At 40.1% G+C, this 20,106-nt stretch overlaps 1 protein-coding gene across 2 annotated transcripts in view; it reads right to left on the bottom strand.

Moving 5' to 3' along the window:
- LOC103614052 (pro-neuregulin-1, membrane-bound isoform-like) overlaps positions 1–9,209 on the bottom strand; it is a 206,196-nt gene extending 196,987 nt beyond the window's left edge. The window contains exon 1 of one of the 2 annotated variants that reach the window (XM_017730918.1): positions 9,111–9,208. In XM_017730918.1, the coding sequence (XP_017586407.1) occupies positions 9,111–9,198 (88 nt within the window). In that variant the 5' untranslated portion in view covers positions 9,199–9,208. Of the gene's footprint in view, positions 1–9,110 lie in introns of both variants that reach the window. The other variant, XM_017730924.1, reaches the window with a different exon arrangement.
- Positions 9,210–20,106: the final 10,897 nt, after the last annotated feature.

A 20,106-nucleotide genomic window follows, 5' to 3' on the forward strand; every position in this document is an offset into this window, starting at 1 on the left:
TTTTTCCCTCCTGACAGCCATCACTTTTCCTCTCTTCAAAGCTGTTGCCTGCCACAGTGTACAAGCACAGCACGTCAAGGCTCTGCCTCTGAACTCCTCCAGTCCTTGGTGGCCACAAGCATGGCTCTGTGGTGTTTTCATTGCAATACAAGCCTTCTTACATGAATGAGCACTCTCCACACCTAGACAGAATTTACAGCCATCACTCATGAAGGCTGAGATTGCTACCAACTGACCTGGTGCTTTGCAGGTGGATTAGCACACACATTTTTGAATAACTGTTCCAGGGTTTCATATGAGAAAGAACCATAGGGATTAAGCTGCCTCTGCCTTGCCAAGAGGCAAGATCTCCAAGAGTTGCACTTTGTTCAGCTCTTTCTACCCAGACAGAAAGTCTCCCATCCAAGCAAATTTCTGATATCAGAATAATCCAAGAAGGCTTTAGACCAAATTGAGGATGTGGCAATAGAAAGGGCTGCAAAAGGCACTTTATCTTTCTGTGTGGCAAATGCAGATTTACAGCCTTCCTTTCCTTGTTGCAAGTACCCACACTCACGTCTACCTCTATTGAAATATTCTGGTGGCCCAGGCACATTTAAGCACAGAAACACATCAAGACCCATGCAGTCTTGAACAGGTTGCTGAACTCCTGCTACTGCAGTACTTAACACCTACCAAGTAACTGCGGAAAAAAGACCCAGTACTTAGATGCATCATTCAATTTTACTTCAGATTTCTTGCTCTGCTGCCAACGTGGCTGATAAGAGAAAAACTGAACACAGAAGTGACCCTGCAAGTGCAGGATAGGAACAAAAAAGCAGATGCTGTAAGCTCTGATACATTGGCAGCTAGTGCTCAGCTTTCTTCTGAATTACAATGTTCCCCAGAGTGCAGTAAATGACAATATGTTGCTCTGATACAGGTACCACTGGAGGAACTAAAGGCATTTTGCAGGCAGTAAACTATTAAGTTGCATGAACACTTTTTTTATCCATTACTTCCTTCTCTAGCAAAAACTTTCTGGCGTAATTCTGTTAAACTCTGTGCGGTTGTGTAAGCACTGAATACAACCCAAATTTATATTAAGGAACTTAACTGGGAAGAAAATGTGGAAGAGTACTTAGAATATTATCTCTATACATTAGCTTTACTATAAACAACCTTTATGCCCCCAGATCCATCCTTCCATTTCTCCTGGATGTTTGCTGTTATAAATTTAATTTTACACTACAGTATCTCTGGAGTCTGAACTTAGACTCTTGATCTCAGCAGAAGCATCAGGATGGTACTGTTTGATGGGCTGAGGCTCACAGCCTGGTTGCTCAGAGTAGCAGAGCATGGGGATGATGAGCTTCTGTTCCTCCTTTGATACACAAGCAAGAATGTCAGCGATGTTCCAGTCATGACAAGGATGCTGTTATTTATTGCTATCATCTACTTGATTTGCAAGAACACAGAGAAGTACCTCAACGGGAAATTTTAAAACTTTATTTCCTCTCCAAACTACAGCTTCAGTGTATAAGGAGGTGAGACCCAGATCAAAGCACATCAGCAGGGAGTACTACAGGCAGCAAAGAAAGAGAGTATTCCCAAACACACAGCTGCTGTTAAGAATCCTTAAAATTCCTGCAACATCTCTGAAGCAAAATACAGTCCCACTGGGAAACACTGGCAGACAATGAGGAGTTTCAAGCAAAACTAACATTTCCACCTAGCTTAACTGTTAGCACAACAAAGGCAGAGACATTTCACTAAGGAGCACACAACTTTTTCACCTCTGTTCATACAATCATCTTTTGTCCCTGTAGCAGAAATAACAATTTTCTATATCTGCATCCCAGACTTAGCACCTCCTTTTCTGTCTTCCACTCAAACAAACAAAACTAAACAACAGACACAAAACAACTACCAGCAGCAGGTTTGAGGATAAAATTCTCAAAATTTTATTTTGAGATATTTTGAGAATTTCAGTTCTGTGTCAGAGAACTCAGTCCTGAAGCATTTAATGTTATCAAAGTGATGAGGGGCCTAGAATATGACCCAGGAAAGAGGATGAGGGAGCTGGGCTTGTCTGGTAAGGAAAAAGACAAGCCTTTAGTTCTTCAGTAGTAACTTAAAAATATTTCAAGAGCATTGACATAGAAACCTTACCATCATTTGCAGGTGGAATAACATGGCCAGGGATTGCACCATGGAAGATTTGGGCCAAAAAAAAAGAAACACATTTTGGAAAGTGCAGATGATGATGCAGCCCTGGATGATCTCACCACAAGGAAACAGAAGTGTGTTTGGCAGCCTGGAAGGGTCTGAGGTGGAAACCTCACACTGAAGAGCTAGCAAAATTGTCTAGGGTGAAGTGCAGAGCAAGGAAGAAAGGGAGGAAGAAGGACACAGCTGGTAGACTGTGAAGTGGGGGAGTTCAATCATTAAAGTAAGTTTCTTGATTCTTGGGATAAACTTTAATCTGTCAGACTATCTCACAGAGGTATATCACTTGTCATGATGACAAATGAATGACATTTTCCTCCCTTAAGGCCATTTGACTTCATCACATATTTTGACAGCTACATGATTCTGAAGACAGCACTTGCCAAGAGATGTCATCATAATTCACAGATTCTTTCTCCACAGATATAAAAGAAATAGTTTAGCAAAAGTTCAAAAAGAAATTAGAGAAGAAAAAATCCCACATCCCCCTGAGTTTTTGGTGGGGCTTTATTACCACAAATAATATAATAAACTAATCATTAAACTGAACTTCTAAAAATTATTTAAAATAAAAATAAGTAGAGATTTACACTTCATGAGTTTGATAGCAAGTAAAAAAAAAAGGAAATACTTTAGGAAGTTTTTCAGGTTGTTCATGGTTTTGTTTTTCTTTCTTTTTTTCTTGTCTTCTGGAATTGTAAATTCCCACTGTCACTGCCAGAATTTTTTTTTTATTTTGGGTTAAATTCAGGTTATCTGTACTAAGTATGTTAAAATGGTATTTTCAGTCTGAAAGACAGAAAAAATCCCCCCCATGTGACTTCAGATCACTGTATTTCAAGACATACTATTTTGGAGTTTAGTACAATCTACTGCTTCTTGTGCGCAACACGTCTTTCATTTGCTGTTTTGTCCTAGCCTCTGCCTGTGACCTATTTAGGGCAGCAAATTCCTGATTTGTATCAACACCTGCAAGTATGGTGATGCTGATTTACATTTCTAGCTTTTATAACAAAAATATCTTTTCAGAGCTATATTTCAACCTGGAACAATGGACTAATCAAACTCCGTTCACTGTCACACTGTTGATGTACGGACATTAATTTACATAGGAAGCAAACAACACTGGAATGACTGCTGTGAAATGGACATCACATGATGCCAGATGTAATATCGGGGTATTTTTAGTATTATACTCCATGGACCCCTACACCTTGCAGTGTTTTGCAGAATTCATACTCTGAAGTCAGAAATATCAGTCTCTTTGTTCTTCTCAGGTCAGAAAACTTCACCTGAAAACATGATCAGTTTCCATGGTTCGCTGTCAAAGGCAATCTATCTAGCTGAGAGAATCACTTTGCTTCTCTTAAAAGGCAAAATGCCACGTGGAGCAGGTGTATTTTATTACGGATATTCACTTTGTTGATGGCAATTTGTATGTGCAAAGTATAAGGTAACACTGAGAACATTATTATCCATATTTCACCCAAACAGCAAAACAGTGTGAAATCCAGTTAGGCAAACACCCCATCTTGATCCCAAGTACTTACTATTTTTGATAAAAGAGTCCTTAGAGTTCTTTCTAATTCACCCATCCTGGAATTTTATATCAAGTAACTGGGAGGAAAGTCTGAAGTTTACACATCGTTATTACAGTATAAAATATTTCAAATTTTAAATTTCTTTGCATCCTTACTTGAAATTCACTCACCCTCTTTTACCCCTGTGTTTTTTGGGATATCCAATTCATTAATTTTGTGTATTACAACTACATCCAGGGCATATTCTATTCTGACTACCCCCAACTTGTTTGCTACTTTACAGATGCAGAGTATGACTGTCTTCTAAATTTTTCACTGTTTCCCAGGATTGCTTGATCAGCAGTTGGTAGATGACGCAGTAATATACATGATTTTAAGGCCCCTTTCCCTTAGTTATTCAAAAGTTAGGCAGTGGGATGTAGAGCTTTTTGGCTCTAAAATTTGAGAGTTTTGATGGCTGGCAAAGGGCACGAGTGCTGTGGCAAGCAAGAAAGAATTGCATGACCACTTAAAATCTTTCTGAGAGCAAATTCCAAGGGAAGAGCCGCTTGCTTGAAAAGGTGAGCTGCTTAGGCTGGGATTATGGAGGTAAGGTTTTTTCCGTGGTTGCTTCTTTTCAGAGAACACTACATACAGCATAAATGAACAAGTTGTACGTATCAAAATGCCCACAGAATGCCTTCTCCTAACAGTCCTTTCCAGCAGGAAGCCAATTTACCACCCTACCTTCCACCCCCTGTGCCCCCTGCTGCACAGCAGTTTCTTGAGGGTGGTATTCATGCTTTGGTCCTATGATTCTGCCTCTCTGTTATGAAACAGATTTTAACTTGCACCTGTCAAAGTTGTAGTGTTGACAAGACAATCATTACATATTAAAGATTACCATATTGAAGACAAATGAACATTTACTCTGTCAGCCTAATGTACCATAAAAATCACTTTTCTCCTCACATATTGGAGACTTTTTTCTTAAAGTAGCCATGCTTTCACTGCTGACGATCCTACGTAGAATGAGAGGGGAGTTATTGCACACAGGAAGGAAGTTAATACAAGTCAGATTCATAGCAAAACAGTTAACAAGTTTATTAGCAAATGAAAATAACCTGCCACTTAGTGCTTTACAGACCCACTGTCTAAAGACAACACAAATATATTACTACTTTGAGGAATGTGCTCCTTTAAAAGCTCATAGAAGCTAGAGATGAACTTTTATGATAGTGTCAATCTGGTCATTAAATGCTGCAGATTAACAGCAGTGAGATGAAAGACACTCTTGGGCAATATTGGGTGCTGTATTTCTCAGTGTTGCCTTGTAAGTGTTTAATGTTTTCCTAGGTGTAAAGACTATTTACCACTTCATACATGGTTAAAATTAAAGAACTGGAAACATCATTTTCTTTGATTAGCCTCAAGGCCTCATTTGCTGGATGGCTCTGGGCAAGTTGTTTTCACTTCTTGGCCATCTGCTAAAGTGTAACGATAACACAGATGATACCCGTATTTCTCCAGCATTACAGAAATGTCATATGACATTTGAGAGCCTGCCCTTGATTTCTGTGCATTTTTATGAGTTAGACAGAAAGGTAGTATCATGCACTATCACCTGTTCTGTGCTTTTCTTGAACAGCAGTTCAATGAACCTGACATCGTGCTCCACAGATTCCCTACAAGGAGTAAGTTTCAGTCACACACAAAAAACTCTTGTGACTTCAGACCTGCTGTGCAAGGGCCCTTACAGGGACACAACCTTAAGGCATGTTAGGTACAGCATGGTTTAGGAGAAGTGATATGAAAAAGTATTTCTCTATTGCAAAACAATGACATGGGGGTACATGAAACTGAAGAAAATCTAGAAACTGCAAGTGGCAAAACCAGAGTTTCTCTTAGAAACAAGAGAATTATCACTGGATTAAGAATCTGAAATTTATTTCTATGGTGCAATATAACTTCTGATGTAATTTGTACTATGTAACACTTTAACAGATGAAGAGTAGAAACAGATGAAGAGTAGAAAGATGAATAAAGCTTCATATTCCTTGGAGAAGCCTTTTTCAATTATGTCATTCCTACAGATTTGACAGTCATGCTAAGGGACATTTGACAACACTGAAAACTTAAACTTGTCACTTTCAAAGCAGGAAGGAAACAATAGTACCAATGCCTGCGATTTAATTAAGAATTTCATCATGTTCACTACAGGTTCTGTAGGTACAAAAGTAGGTAAGAAGCTCCATTTTCATGAAGAAGCAATAAAACAAGTTTCTAGACTTCCTAGCTGCGTAGGAAGGGTGAAAGACAGGAGTGCTGCAACCCAAAAGCTCTGAAATTGGAGAGAAAACTGATAAACTGTGCTGTGTCTTTCAAGGCATGTGGTAATTTGGGGGGCTCTAAGATGTTCTGGCAAGACTGACAGAGAAAGGGGAATTTGAGTGTCACAGAGTAGGAGCTAAGAAGCAACCAAGAAGAAATCCACACGCTGCCTTAGATCCTCAGACCTCTGCAAATCTCTTGGAGACAAAAAAAAACCCACTGAGAAAATTGGCTGGCATGAAGCCCAATGTACTTTTGGAGGAGAAAAAAATTACAGTAAAAAGCTAAAATAATATGCTCTGGCTGAAACCTAAACCCATGAAGTTTGTGGTCCCAAATGTTGCTGATTTCATCCTGAGTGTTAGCTTAATTTGTTTACTTTGCAACCAAAAGAAAACTCACAGATAAAAAAAACCCAATCATATTTCAGGAAGTGGCAACATCATAATTCCAAGAAAAACTCCACTGGGGACTGTGTGGCTTGTCTTATAAAATACCTACACCAATATACAGCTTAGAAAAACAGAGTTGTCTAAGATGAGCACAATGCAATTGCTGCTAGGGGTTGTGCAGGTGCACATCTAGGTTACTCACAATACCCCAGGCTGTCTTCTCCTTCCTGAGTCTATCTCAAGGCTACACTGCCTTGGCTTGCCATCAATTTAACTCTTGTCATTCAGCCAGCTGCTTGGAACAAAACTTCTCAGCCACTGGCTGTCCTGTTAGTCCTTATACCTGCCTCAGTCCCAGTTTTTGGCCAAGCAGTGCCTGTTTTTTAGGACAGTACTCAAAACTGTGAGAGGAGACTAAAAATTCTCTCACAAGGAAAGAATGCCAAATGACAAATAAATCACATGGGTGAAGTCCTCATTCTGGGGTTGAGAACTCAATGCCCTTATTTATTTTAGCATGCATAGCCCAATACTAACACTCCAGGTGAAGTTACTGTTCTGTTACAATATGGGACTCCTGTCACTCTGTTACTAGATGATAAACTGTCTACACCTGGTGAGCTAACACAATGCTTATTCCTCAAAGACCACTGGCCTATGAAACTGCTCAATGCCCATTGTGTAAGAAGGAGAACTGGAAGTTCACCAGCCCCAGCGCCCTGCCAGCTTATTAGATCAACCGTAACATTGGGGTCCCTGACCACTAGGCACCACTGAAGAGACCCACAGGACAGGAGAGCACATGAGTTAAGGGGATTTTAGGGAAACTATTTTCATATGTATGTTTATTCTGGGACAATCAAAGAATATGTATGCAAAATACACTATGTAAACAAAAACTTTACTGTACTCATCATGTATGACCTTCACAGGAGCTATCCCCCTGTGCATCTGGTCAAATAAAGAGTGCCTGCTTCTTAATACTGTATTGGTGTTAAGGAGTTTTTTATTTTACCAGATTTTTGGTAACAGCTCCATTTTACTTTGTAGATTGACAGCAAGAATCTCAGGTTTCACTTTAAGAAGTTTCTTGGCCTTGTTAAGTATGCAGCTTTGAACATGGAGTACACCCAAAGACTCCATCCAGAAATCAAATACAAAAGGATTCAAAATCTATACATAACTGCATCAGTGCACTTACTGCTGTTGCAAAGTTCTCTAGCCTAGAAAACCCCCATACATTCAAAAAATTCTAATTCATTGATTTAGTTATCTCACAGTAAGACTTTTGCAAAAGCATAATCTGCTACATGAAGAATTTGGCTTGGTCTTTTTCTTGAGTACATTAAAGTATCCCTTTTTTTCCCAAACACCCACTTTACAAGTCATGGATCTAATTTTTTCCTAGTAGAATTTTACTAATGTGAGTCAAAATCCTTCGCAGAGGAGCATGCAGTAAGATTATCTGTCTGTATTTTCCTTCTAATGGTCACTAAGCTTGTATTCTGACCTAATACAATCCTGTCATATATATAAGTGATGTCTGCATTAATACCTGATATGGCTGGCTTGTCTCTACCCTTCTAGGAAACACTGAGGTAGCCTCCTGTAGAAGGTAATTCAGAGCATAGATCTCTACCCTTGCTGGTATCAGTGCTTGCCTGGGAAGCCATTTGGTTTAGCAGCCAGACTATTTAGGTGGGAAAACACGCATATTCTTGAAAATAAGTGGCATGGTCAGCCCCTGAGTTCATGAAGCCATATATGCTCCAGAAGGTGCTGGCAGCAAAACAGCATGGCTGCTTCCCCATGCCCTTCTTTCCACATACTACTCCTTAAGTACATGAGGCAAATCCACTTGTGCAGAGACAGTTTTACAATTTATGTGAGCAGTATAAAATGCAGTGAAGAGCCAGTGAGGTGCAAGCTTCAAGGTACTATAACGCTAAAAGCTCACTCACACAGGTAGGAGACAGGACTTTAAGCGAAAAAAATACCAAAACATGTGGGTAAGAAGGTTTTGTATATTTATGCATCTGTTTCCTTTTTTGAATACATGTTGAAACACTTAAAGATAAGCAAACTAGCATTAACTTCGCAGTTAATACCAGTTCTGACAAGGTGAGCATCAGAAGCCCACCACGGAATAAGGAGGCTGCTGGGGTGGGCAAAACTGCGCAGCCACGTACCTTTTTCCATGGAAGGAGTCGAGCAAACAGAAATAGTATGGAGTTACTCGTACCAGACCTTGTTCTGAGAAGACACCTGCCTCAGAAGTGCTGCCTGGACTATGAAAGACTGTATCAGACATATGTTGGGGCGTACAGCTAGCAAACCTTGTTCTTCTTCCTTTAGTTATTTTTCAAACCCACGGCTTGAAAGCTGCCCCCAGTCCTGTCAAATTTACATGCTGACGCTTTCAGATGTCGTGACCCTTCCAAAAGGCCTGGAGCGGTACCAGTTGTGCCACCAGGCGTCAGGTTGAACACAGCACCACCAAGCTTGGCTCGGAAGCCTTCTCCGTGCAGCGTGCAGGCCGAGCAGCTGCCCCCAGCGTGTCCGCAGGTGCGGAGAGGGCCCGAGCTGAGCGGAGCCGGGAGGGGGGGTCCCCGCCCTGGCCAGCGGGACGGCCCGCACACCCCCAACCTGCGCCCCTTACCTGCTTCTCGCTGCGGAAAGCTGACGGGCTTGGAACCCATGAGAGCGCTGACCGTGGGGAACAGCCAGCAAAAGACAAAAGTACGCATGCACGGAGTCCCCCTAGCCCTCCTCCATCCGTCCTAGTAGTAGTCAGTCCTGGGAAAAGAAGTTTAGGAGGGAGGCTTATTCACTCCAGCTCTGATGCCATTTTGATGTTTGTCTTTTTTCTTTTGTGTACTCTCTGTATTCTTTGCACATGTATTTGGAGCCCTGTAGCCTATTACTGCATTCTAGCTAGTTTTCCCAGTACTTTCCCATGCCCTTTTCCTAGGCAGAAAGACAAAACATATTCCAAGGGCCCCTGTCCTATCTTGGTTCTCTCTGGCTACCAAGGTTGAAAAACAGCTCTTCAGACGCATTTTCATCAACAAAGTACAGTCCCATCCGAGGAAGGGAAGACTTAGAAGGGGCTTGACCCAGGGGGAATTGCATCACCACTTGTGCTCCTGATTGGTGCTTTTTGTAAATTATGCTAATTTACCAAACTTATAAAAGTGTATGCACCCCCGTGGGGGCTGGGCTTTTGTGGACATTCTCCGTAACTGCCCCTGGAGGCCTCCAAAATAAAGATCCACTTTTATATTACCTCCTTACTAAAATTATCTAGAGTTTCATTTCCAGGTTGAGAAAAAGGCAACAGCTCAAAGGGCCTTTGTATGTTCCTTCCTGTATATTCAGCATAGGGATGAATATGGGATGCAACTCAGCAGAAATTTTCCATGTTGGAAAACAGTGCTTATTCTGAAATGTGAATCTATGCTGGCACCTGGTATTGCTGCAGGGGTATGTTGTAGCTCTGGCAATGCCCTCCAGGTGAGGACAGTGGGCGACACAGTGTGGGCAGCTGCGTGTGCCTAGTCCTGTAATGATCCCACAGCAGGCTAAATATGGGACAAGGGGGCAGGGAACCACCCACGACTCTCACGGATGTCCCACACTTAGTCACTTCAAGGAGCTCTGAACTCAAATGTTTCCTGTGAACTGAGAGAAACCTACAGTACCAGCAAGCACCACTGACTCGGAGTCAGATCTCAGCACAGCAGCTCTCCCAGAAGAGTAGAGCGCCAGAAGGAGAGCAAACTTACAGGGTACCAAATCAGTGTGCATGTTGAAGTGCAGTTACTTGGCCAATGTAAAATCTAAATTACCAGACAATGGAAGCCCCTCAACAGTGTGACATAAGCTGAGAAAATTCAAATCATCTAAACCTTCTGTTTTTGAGATTCCACGGTCATGAATGACTTACATCTGCCAGTCAGTTGTACTGAATAAAATTTTAACATGTATCTTGAAGAACAACAGAAGAGTTCCAGAGAAGTGCTACTACTGAGATACATTTAAAAATGGGATTTGATTGCTTTTGAGTATGTCTACCCTAAATTCCATTTTGTAACACTGCTGATGTGGTGATCTCAATATTTACAGAAAGGGATCTTATATTCTATTAGGTGCACTGGACCTAAGCACATGATACCACTTTGTTTAGTTTCTGACCCCACCTCGCCATCCTGTTTCATGATGTGTGATCTCTTTTGCAAACAGATAATCTGATATCTGAGACAAATAAACTTTCCACAGTGTTGCAGAAAGGTGTCACAGCTGTGATGGCCTCAGCCACTACAACCATTTGCTCTGATGAGAGTTTTACCTCTCCCTACAGCTCTGACCTCACTTTCACCCACAGATAGCTTTTTAGGAACCCAGCCTGATCTCTCTGATAGTGCTGGTGCAACCTCAGCGGACACAAAAAATTTCCACGTGAAAATCAAACTCTAGTCATGTATATTAGCTCCAAACGTCTTCGGACCTGGTTGCTCAAGATAATGGCCAGTCTCTTACTGTGAACTACAAGGTATACCATCTGCTAGACTTAAACTAAAAATGCCTTGATTAAAGAAATGCTATAAAAACCTTGATAATTAATGAATAATATAATAATTCAAATTTGTATTGCCTGCAGTTCACTAATTGTGCCCTTCTGTCTTTCTCTTTTTTTAATTAAGGTGTTACCTACATTCTATTACAAATCCCTTTACTCTTGCATACCAAGTCCTTACTCACTATTTTTGTGTATTATAATAATTCTCGAGACACCAAGATGTTGCATGTTATTTTTTTCTCAGCCATTTTCCTTTTCACAACCTTCCTTCTTGCTGTAGCCCATCAGCTTAGGCTGACAGATTTGTGCATTTGGAGAGAAAATTAAAATGCATTGGGAATAAAAAGGAGCAGAGGGAGAGGGAGACAGCAGAGCTGATTCTGTGACAGACTTCTCTCATGACCTCAGGAGTACTCCTACTTCCCTTCACACTGTCATACCTACCAAAACCCCATTTGAACCAGATCATCCCTTATGATCTACATTTTTAGATCATCATGTTCAGTGGAATTCTGACTGACAGGAGCCCCAGTACCTGAGTTTCTGTAACAGGCATACCATATAATTTTTTGCACTGCAAATTCTTGTGATACGATGGTGCATCAAGCAGTTCTTCACTGCATGCCAGGTTTCATAAGTAAAAAGGACTCCAAACACAAATAGCAGATGGTTGTAAATAGATAAACCAAAGTTTTGTGGAAATCCCAATAGGTTCAACATTATTGGGCTCAACATTATTGGGCATGAAACATGATGCTCATTTAATATGAACCAAAAGCAATGCCAATAAGCCACCTCACCACAGGAAGTAACACTTCTACACTCGTATTTTATTTGATCATGCCTAGTGACTCTCAGTATCACTCCAACAAATGTTAAGGTTTACAAATGACTAAAGGGAACATTCCCTTCTGATACAAAGTGACCTGCCCTGACAGTGTACTTTTAACAGCTAATTTCATGGAATAGTCAATGGAGCAGTAAAGATCCACACCTCTCAAAATTAATGTATTGGGTGCTTACATTGCAAGGTTCCAAGAATCACCTTCATGCACCATGATCCAATGTACACAAAGGCAAAATGTCCAATGGTTGCTAGACCACTGAGTGGAACTGCTCAGGACAGAACTATCCATCATGGATGGACCTTTTTTAAATTTTGCTTACCGTCTCAGGTGAAATTAACAGCAAAGCAAAGGTCATCAAGTACTTTAAATGCACTCCTAGTGCTGTAGCATGAGGGCCCATTAGAGATCGTGCAACAATTTGGTTTTATTTGCTGATCAGAAAACCACTCAATGAAAATGCTCTTTTCCCTTTTTGGGAGAAGAAGGCATTGCTGTGTATTTCTTCATTCCTTTGAACTTAAGCTATTTATAGAGTGATGTCCTACTCCAACTAATACCACATACCTCATAAAGAGAATAAGTTCAAAGGTGTGATATGAATACCAATTTCAGCACCAATTTCAGAAATAAGCTATTTCTGTCCCTAACAGGATTTTAAAAAATAGGAAGAGTCAGTCTGATGTTGGCTTAGAAATACAAAGATCTGCTAAAACATTTCCATGCAGACAATGAAAAATAACCATACAAATTTGCTTTCATACAACAGCACAGGACCATAAATATACCTTAATTTTTAGCAGGGATTCTAAAGAAAATTAAATGTGTTCTGTCCCTGCCTTGCAACAGCTTTTAAAACCACACAGGCCAACTCTATCTAAATTTGACTGCAGGGTAAGTTCTCAAGTCATCTCTTTAGAGCTGTAAAAGATTCTAAAAGATTTGTGAAAAGCAGAGGGCAAAATAACGCTGCCAAATGCCAATCTGTTCCTCTAAAAAAGGCTGGGCAAGCACATTATTCAGTGCTGGAGAACTCCTACAGAAATCATTCTACAGGCTTTAAGAATGCCACAAAACTAGGAAAAGGCTCAAGTCCTCTGCATTTTTAGACATTACTAATGCAGCCAGAAGCACAAAGGCCTGCTGGATCATGTCAAAAGGCGATCAATTAAGCATCTAGAAAGCACCTAGAGTACAAGTCTTAGGAGAATTGGGTGAAGTAGGGGGGGATGTTTAGCCTGGAGAAAAGGAGGCTCAGGGAGTCCTTACCATGCTCTACAACTGCCTGAAAGCAGGGTGTAGCCAGGTGGGGGTCGGCCTCTTCTCTCACGAAATTAGCAACAGGACAAGGAGAAATGGCCTCAAGATGCACCATGAGAGATTCAGTTCGAATACTAGGATAAATTTCTTCACTGGAAGAATAGTTAATCACTGGAACAGGGTGCGCAGGGAAGTGGTGGAGCCTCCATTTCTGGAGGTATTTGAAATACATGTAGATATGGCATTGAGGGACGTAGTGGTGGACTCAGCAGTGTTGGTTTAATGTTTGGACTCAAGGATCTTTAAGGTCTTTCCCAACCTAAATGATTCTTTGATTCTATGCTTCTTACGAAATTATACTGCTATTTTTGAAGAAATTTTGAACAGATCCATGAGACCCTGCTCTGTAATTCGTGGACAGTAGTCAGTGCAGAGACCTATTGATTTCACAGGGCAACAGGAAAGAAAGAATCCAAAATACGCAGCTGAGGATAAACAGCAACTAGAGAAAAAAGATTAATGAGCTTCAGTGGAGAATATAATGGAGAGAAGAAGAGTTTTCCTCAGTCCTGGGTCTGAACAGGAAAGAAATGCAGTTTTTCAGACAGAAAAGTATTCTTCAGTTGGGCTGGACTTCCCGCAAGTCCTTAAACTGTCATAGCAAAAATCAGATCCTCTCTAGAAAGACTGCAGGTCATTTGTGTTGTCTTCTACTGTCTGTGACCTTCATCATGCTGTGAACAAAATTCTATCAATACCTTTCTACCATAAACAGCATTTAAAGTCAGGATAACTTTCTAATCTCTCATGTGAGGATGAACTAAATCTATATATGCATAGCCCAATTTATGATGATATTTATTCCTGAAGACAAAGTATAAAGTCACGTAGCATAGTTCTAAATGCATAATAGAGCCCAAGGAACAAAAAACTGTCTCTGTTCTCTACTCAGTGTGTTATTGAGGTAAATTGATGACTCCCACACAGTAATACAAGTCACCAGTGCAGTCAGCTTATCAGTAATTAGCCTTGCACAGACATAAAATAAAAAGAAAATTAATTTGTGGGTTTTAAAGCTTCTGTTCTCTTAGGGACAAATTGTATCAGCATATGGGGATGTGTGTGACTTACAGAGTCATCTTAGTGCTCAAGGGAGTGAAGACTTTCCTTATACTTCACTGAAAGGACATGGAAACAGCTGATAAGACTGTTCAGGAGAGAGGGAACCCCAGATTTAAATTTCCAGATGGCTTGTGAAGCTCCCTTTCATATGTTCTCTAGGGATAACACCTCAGTATTTGATAACTTCTTATTTCCTGGCTCTTCTTCTGGCTTGCAAGGGAACCTCATAAAATTACTTTCTTAGTGCCATTAACTCACTTTTCCCACCTTGTAAAAAGATATTTATACTGACTTCTTTCTGAAAATTCTTCCAGATATGTCTGGTTTTTGCAATCAGTGTTTTCCTCACCACTTCTACAAGCAGATATAGATTCCAGTATTTCAGCTTGAAAATCAGATGTCAAAAAAAGAGGATGCAAATCTAGTGAAATAAGATGTATAATGAGTGTCTTAAAGCTGATGAATATATTTGTGTAAAGCAAGCTTTCAGAAGCAGTTCTGGCTCCATCAAAATATGCATTTAATTTAAAAGGCTGTCAACTACATGTAAGTCTTATCTTCTAGCACTGCAAGAAACTTGTCCTCTGCTAAACCCAAACTGTACCCCAAAGATCACTTCAGAAGTGAGTAAATAAGACAATGGACTAAATACAGGACTAGGACGGAGAGATGATGGTGGGGAGGGCGGTTAATTTGCTGCCAGTGCAAAGCATCCAGCCTGAAAACAGAGGAGCTCATATTTTAACTCTTTCTTGTGGCTCCTGGGAACCCAATGCCAATGGTGGAGGAATCCCTATGTATAATACTGCCAGAAAGCACAACTTCATCTTGCCCTCTGTTGACTCAAAAGAAAAGATACTTTAAATAGGTGCACCCTGGTTTAACTAATGAGGAAGGATATTTCAGTCACTGATACTTACACAGGTAACACAGCTAACAGGTAACAGAGCCTACCATTACAAAGGAGACTATTCAGAAATAATGAAGCGCTGGCACATCCATGTTTCTTCTTTCAGACATAAATTTTTCAGACATTATCTGACCAAAGTCTCTCTGCTATCCACAGGCTGACAAAATTATTACTATTGGCAACTCCAAGTGAAAATGCCTCTCACAACACAGAAACAGATACAGGACACTGAGAGATAAGAAGAGTAAGAAATTATCTTGTTGCAAGAAGTAAAAGGGCTGTAGGTCTCTCTGATTAGAAATTATGTCCTTGCCCATTTAGCACATCTGTAAATAATAAAAGCAGAAAATCAGATATGCTTAACAGTTGTTGCTTGTTTTGAAGCATTCAGTAAAGAAATTCCCCCCAAACATCCTATTCACCTGTGCTACCACATATCTAAATCAAAAGCAGCACCTGGTCTTCTATAATATTTTGCCCACCTTTACAAATGTGAAGACCGCGTATATATGACCATCCCACAGCTGCTCACTTTATAACTGGCAAACAAAAAAGCAACCTTGTTCTGGCTACACAATTCTATTATGTTTTAAAACTGTATTGTACATTTGTTTCCCATGCCATCTTAACTGTTGCTTAATATGAACACTCAACACAAGAAGAGAATAACAAATAATACAGATTGTGTTAAAAATCAAACAGAATGGAGGAGACCTCTAGCTTGAAAATGCACAGGTAATTTTCAGTTAGTGCTACTATGCTTCAGTACACCAAATCAGTACTTCTTTAAAAGGATATATTGGTATATTTTTTAGCTCTATACTCAAGACTTTCTGGCATATTTCCTCCCTCCTCTTGCATCTACTTTTTATAAAAATACACTGACAGCAGAGAAAAGATTAATTTTTCAAATTCTAGGAAATCACTCATGTTCGGTTAGACATTCCACATATAAGGATGGGCAACTGCACCGGCAAGTAAGGGTCTTCAACACTGTGACTTGGTTGTTAGTGAAACATCTTCAGGTAAGTTTTGCAATGATTTTAAATCACTAGATGGCGATGTAACAAGCAGCTTTACAAGTACTGCAGATGCACTCAGGACAGAAAGTTGATTTTGTGCAAGGAAAGATAGCTCATTTCAAGTGGAAGAAGTGAGAACAGGTAGAATGTAAGGGGAGAACATTTTATTTTGCTTTAAGTGAACTGGAATAAAGACTCGATTTGGATTAAAAATGTCAGTGGAATATTTTGAGTTAAAAGACTTCTCCAAAACCTGCATAAAAGGATTATTTTTAATACAAGTTCTAATTTTGAATGGTTCTACAAGGAGCTGTTAAGTAATGGAAGAAACACTACCACTGTGTCCCAAAGATTTCCTTAAGCAGACTGTGACACAATGACGCTATTCACTGTGGGGCTGGTCTTTGAAATAAATGTACTTTAGAAGTATTTTACCCTCCAGAACTCCATCAGAAACAAGAGACAAAAACAAGATGAAAATCTGAGGCAGTTTACCTTAAACCCAAAAATAAATAATTTTCCATCTGACCCTGCTAAAATTAGTATCACTGAAGTGATGCTTTATTGAGGTTAATGGGATAACTGTGAGCACTCACTTGTCACTGCCAATAAGGATGGGTTATATGCTGAGTTAAACAGCAAGTATTTGACACCTATAAATTAACTGTGGCAAATTACTCCCAAGTACAGGACAGCAGCTGCTGCAGGTCCACGTAAAACTGCAGAAACCTAAGACTGGGGAAAAAAGAGGAAGAGGAACATGAAGCCCATCCCATAGTGTGAGGGGCGTATTTGAAACTTATGACAGACAAAATGCTGCTAGAGACTCAAGTCAGAAGATAAATTCTAATTCCACATAACTGTTGGTATCAGAGAAAGCTCCAATGAATTCAGTGTCTGCAAGTTTTGTGAGTGAATACTGTGACTTCCCCCTTTCCAAGTCTACTGTGGGCTTCTTTTCTGGGCCATCCAAGGAGTGTGCATCAAGTAGGTTAGACATAAATCTCTGTATGCAGAACAATGGCTTTGGGACAAAGCCATCACAAACCAAAGCAGCAGCTCCGTATGTTATGGTACCTCTGGAGCACAGAGAAGCGGCCAAAGGTTGGAAGCTGGAAAGGGAAGCTCCCAGGGCTGGCTGAAGGGGTGGGGGCACATTGTACTGGCAACATCGCTGTCATCACAAGGAGAAGTCATATGAGAAGGGCTGCTGCAGAATGGATGAGATGAAATAAAATAACTTAAAACACAAAGCAGCTGACTTTGAGAAAGGAATTCCTGAGATGAAGCTTCTCTCCTTTTCGAAAGCTTGACAAAACATTTATTTAAAAATATTTTAGGGGTTTTTAAAATAAATCCAAGTGTAATCTGTATGATCAAATCCAAGTGTACCCTGTGTAATCTGATTAGTAATGTCTGTAGATTTGCGCCCCACTCTTTTGATTGACAACATTCAAAGATCTTTGCATTAAAGACCATCTAGAAAACACGCACCAAGATAAAAAGTTTTCACTGTCTTTTTGATAGTGAATGTTTAAAGCTTCACCCAGGACAAGAAACTTCCATCATTTTGTCTTTCTCAGATGGTAGCTGGTAGAGTGTGAAAGAGTTCAAGACTTTCTCTGTTCAACTCCATGTTGCCTTATGACAACTATCCAGCTGTTAATGACTAGTGCAGCTGAATTGGCAAGGATTTCTCAAGAAAACGTTCTGCCAGGATTCAGCTGACTACTATGTTCCCTTAATCAGAGGGAACAAACAGAGAAATGCAGAATCTCCTAAATGCACATATTTCACGCTTCACAGTCAGAAAGCCTGCAACCTAAGTTAGGTTAGTGGAGCAAACCAAGGTCATTAACATTTTCTAGTAGCTGAGAATTCTGAAAGAGAAAGTAAGGGCAACATCCTGCCTGTCTTCTAGTTTTAGTGGATTTGATCTGACAACTGAGAGTAACATTGAAACTATTCACCAGTTAGTCCCACAAATGAGTCAGGATTACAGGATGATCCTGGAGGTTATGCTAGAAGCTTGAGAATGACTCCCCAGTGCAGTATGGTAAATTGGATATAGATGGTGCAAACGCAAGTCTACCATTTTGGAGCTACACAAAAACCTGAGAAAACGTCACTAAAGTGCAGAGCTGTAGGACACAGACTGTCTGCAGTCACTGTGTTTTCATGAAACAGAATCTTTACTCCTTCTAAAACAGTACTCCAATAGTATGACAATCTCCCTTTCCTCCAATAGTTTGCACATTTTTTTTGACAAGGAGCAGGGCAGTTCTGAAGAAAAGGAGTCAGGTAAGGTGAGGTCAGAAACATGACATGTACTCTCTAGAGAAATAGTTGGGAATAGCCTGTGCAGATGTAAAACCTACTTTTCTGCCCAATCACACTTTGTCATGTTTTTTAAAAGATAACATACGGGCAGGTGCTTGAAAGTATAAAAAAAACTGATAACAAGTGATCCATCTGAACTTTGGGAGTCCTGGTCCTGGGAGTTCTGGGAGTTCTGGTACCTTAAACACCCCTCTAGTCATCCCCCGGAAGTCATATGTTCTCTGTTACTAGAGAATCCAAGTGCTTCATAATTTTCTCATGTCTATGACAGCAGAAGAATTATTACCTCTGTTTCCCCATTTTTTTGTGACAGAAAATCTTGAAGTATTTAAATCCTGGTTCTCACATACAGATTAGACTAGAGATACTATTGATGATAGTCAAAAACCTGAATAGTCCTGAGGATCAGAGACAGAGTTCACAGAACCTGTCTACATCATATACAAACTCCAGAGCTGGACAAACAAACAAAAAAACCAAGACCACAGTCACCAACAAAGCCAGTAGTACTTTGGTTCTTCAGATCCTGTTTAACCACCATATTCTGTGAGTGCTTGGAGCCCATTGCAAGGTGACTAGTACACCTTGCTTCTAGTCCAGGTTCACAAGTTTTTTGTGGGAGGATATATATGATATGGGAATGTATCTTGATACCTTCTTGGATCTGATTTTGTAGATTGCCACCCAGACACTTTCTGAGGATCTCTTTGTATGAAATAGACACTGTCTTTATTTTCTCAGAATACAGCCCATGCCTCCCAGTTAGGTTCTTTCAGTTTTAGTGCAGTTGGATTTGCCTGACTTTTTTCTATGTTAGAAACAAGAATGGAAGACATGGCACCTTTTCAGAAATCTGTAAAAATAACAGAAAAGGCAGGCATCTTCCAGACCTCTGCAAAAGTAAATTGGAGAACTCCCAAATTACTTAAGTAAATTAGCTATTAATCACTTCTCATGCAAACTTTTTTTTAGCCTGAATAGGTGGCTCAGACAGATAATTAGGATTGCAGTTTTTCTCCAGATTTAACCAGATTGTGTAAATAGCAAAGTACCAAAGAGAGAAAATTCAAGTCTACACAGTCTTGTAACTTCTGAAATGGAAGGGAAATATAAAGAGGAGTGAAACAGGAAATCAACTACATTGATTTAATATGTGGGGATTCAATTTTTGTGAAAGAAACTAAATTGTCAAAGATCCAACAAGGACATTTTCTTTCCCTGCTGCAGGTGTACTGAAACAAACCAAAAGGTTGAGATTTAGCTCTAACAGGAAAAATTCTGTTGTCAATTTCCTCCTTAAATCACTAGTCCGGAAACATCAGGACACTTTTCAGACCCAACTAGACAAGAAAAAAAGCCATAATCTACATGGGTTTCACTGTGGTTTTCCACACACATTTCTATTTCTGTTCCTCTGTCAGACTCACAATAGCAAAGGCATGCAGGACACTACATACACATACAGGATTTGGCATAATGGTAGGAAATCCTAGGGCTGGACAAGGCATACGACTTCCAAAAGTTTTGAGACCTTGAAATATTATGGGTGTTCAATGGCAGACTAATGGTTGAAACCA

This window comes from Corvus brachyrhynchos, unplaced genomic scaffold, assembly GCF_000691975.1.
Source record: "Corvus brachyrhynchos isolate BGI_N302 unplaced genomic scaffold, ASM69197v1 scaffold881, whole genome shotgun sequence".
Classification (NCBI taxonomy): Eukaryota; Metazoa; Chordata; class Aves; order Passeriformes; family Corvidae; genus Corvus; species Corvus brachyrhynchos.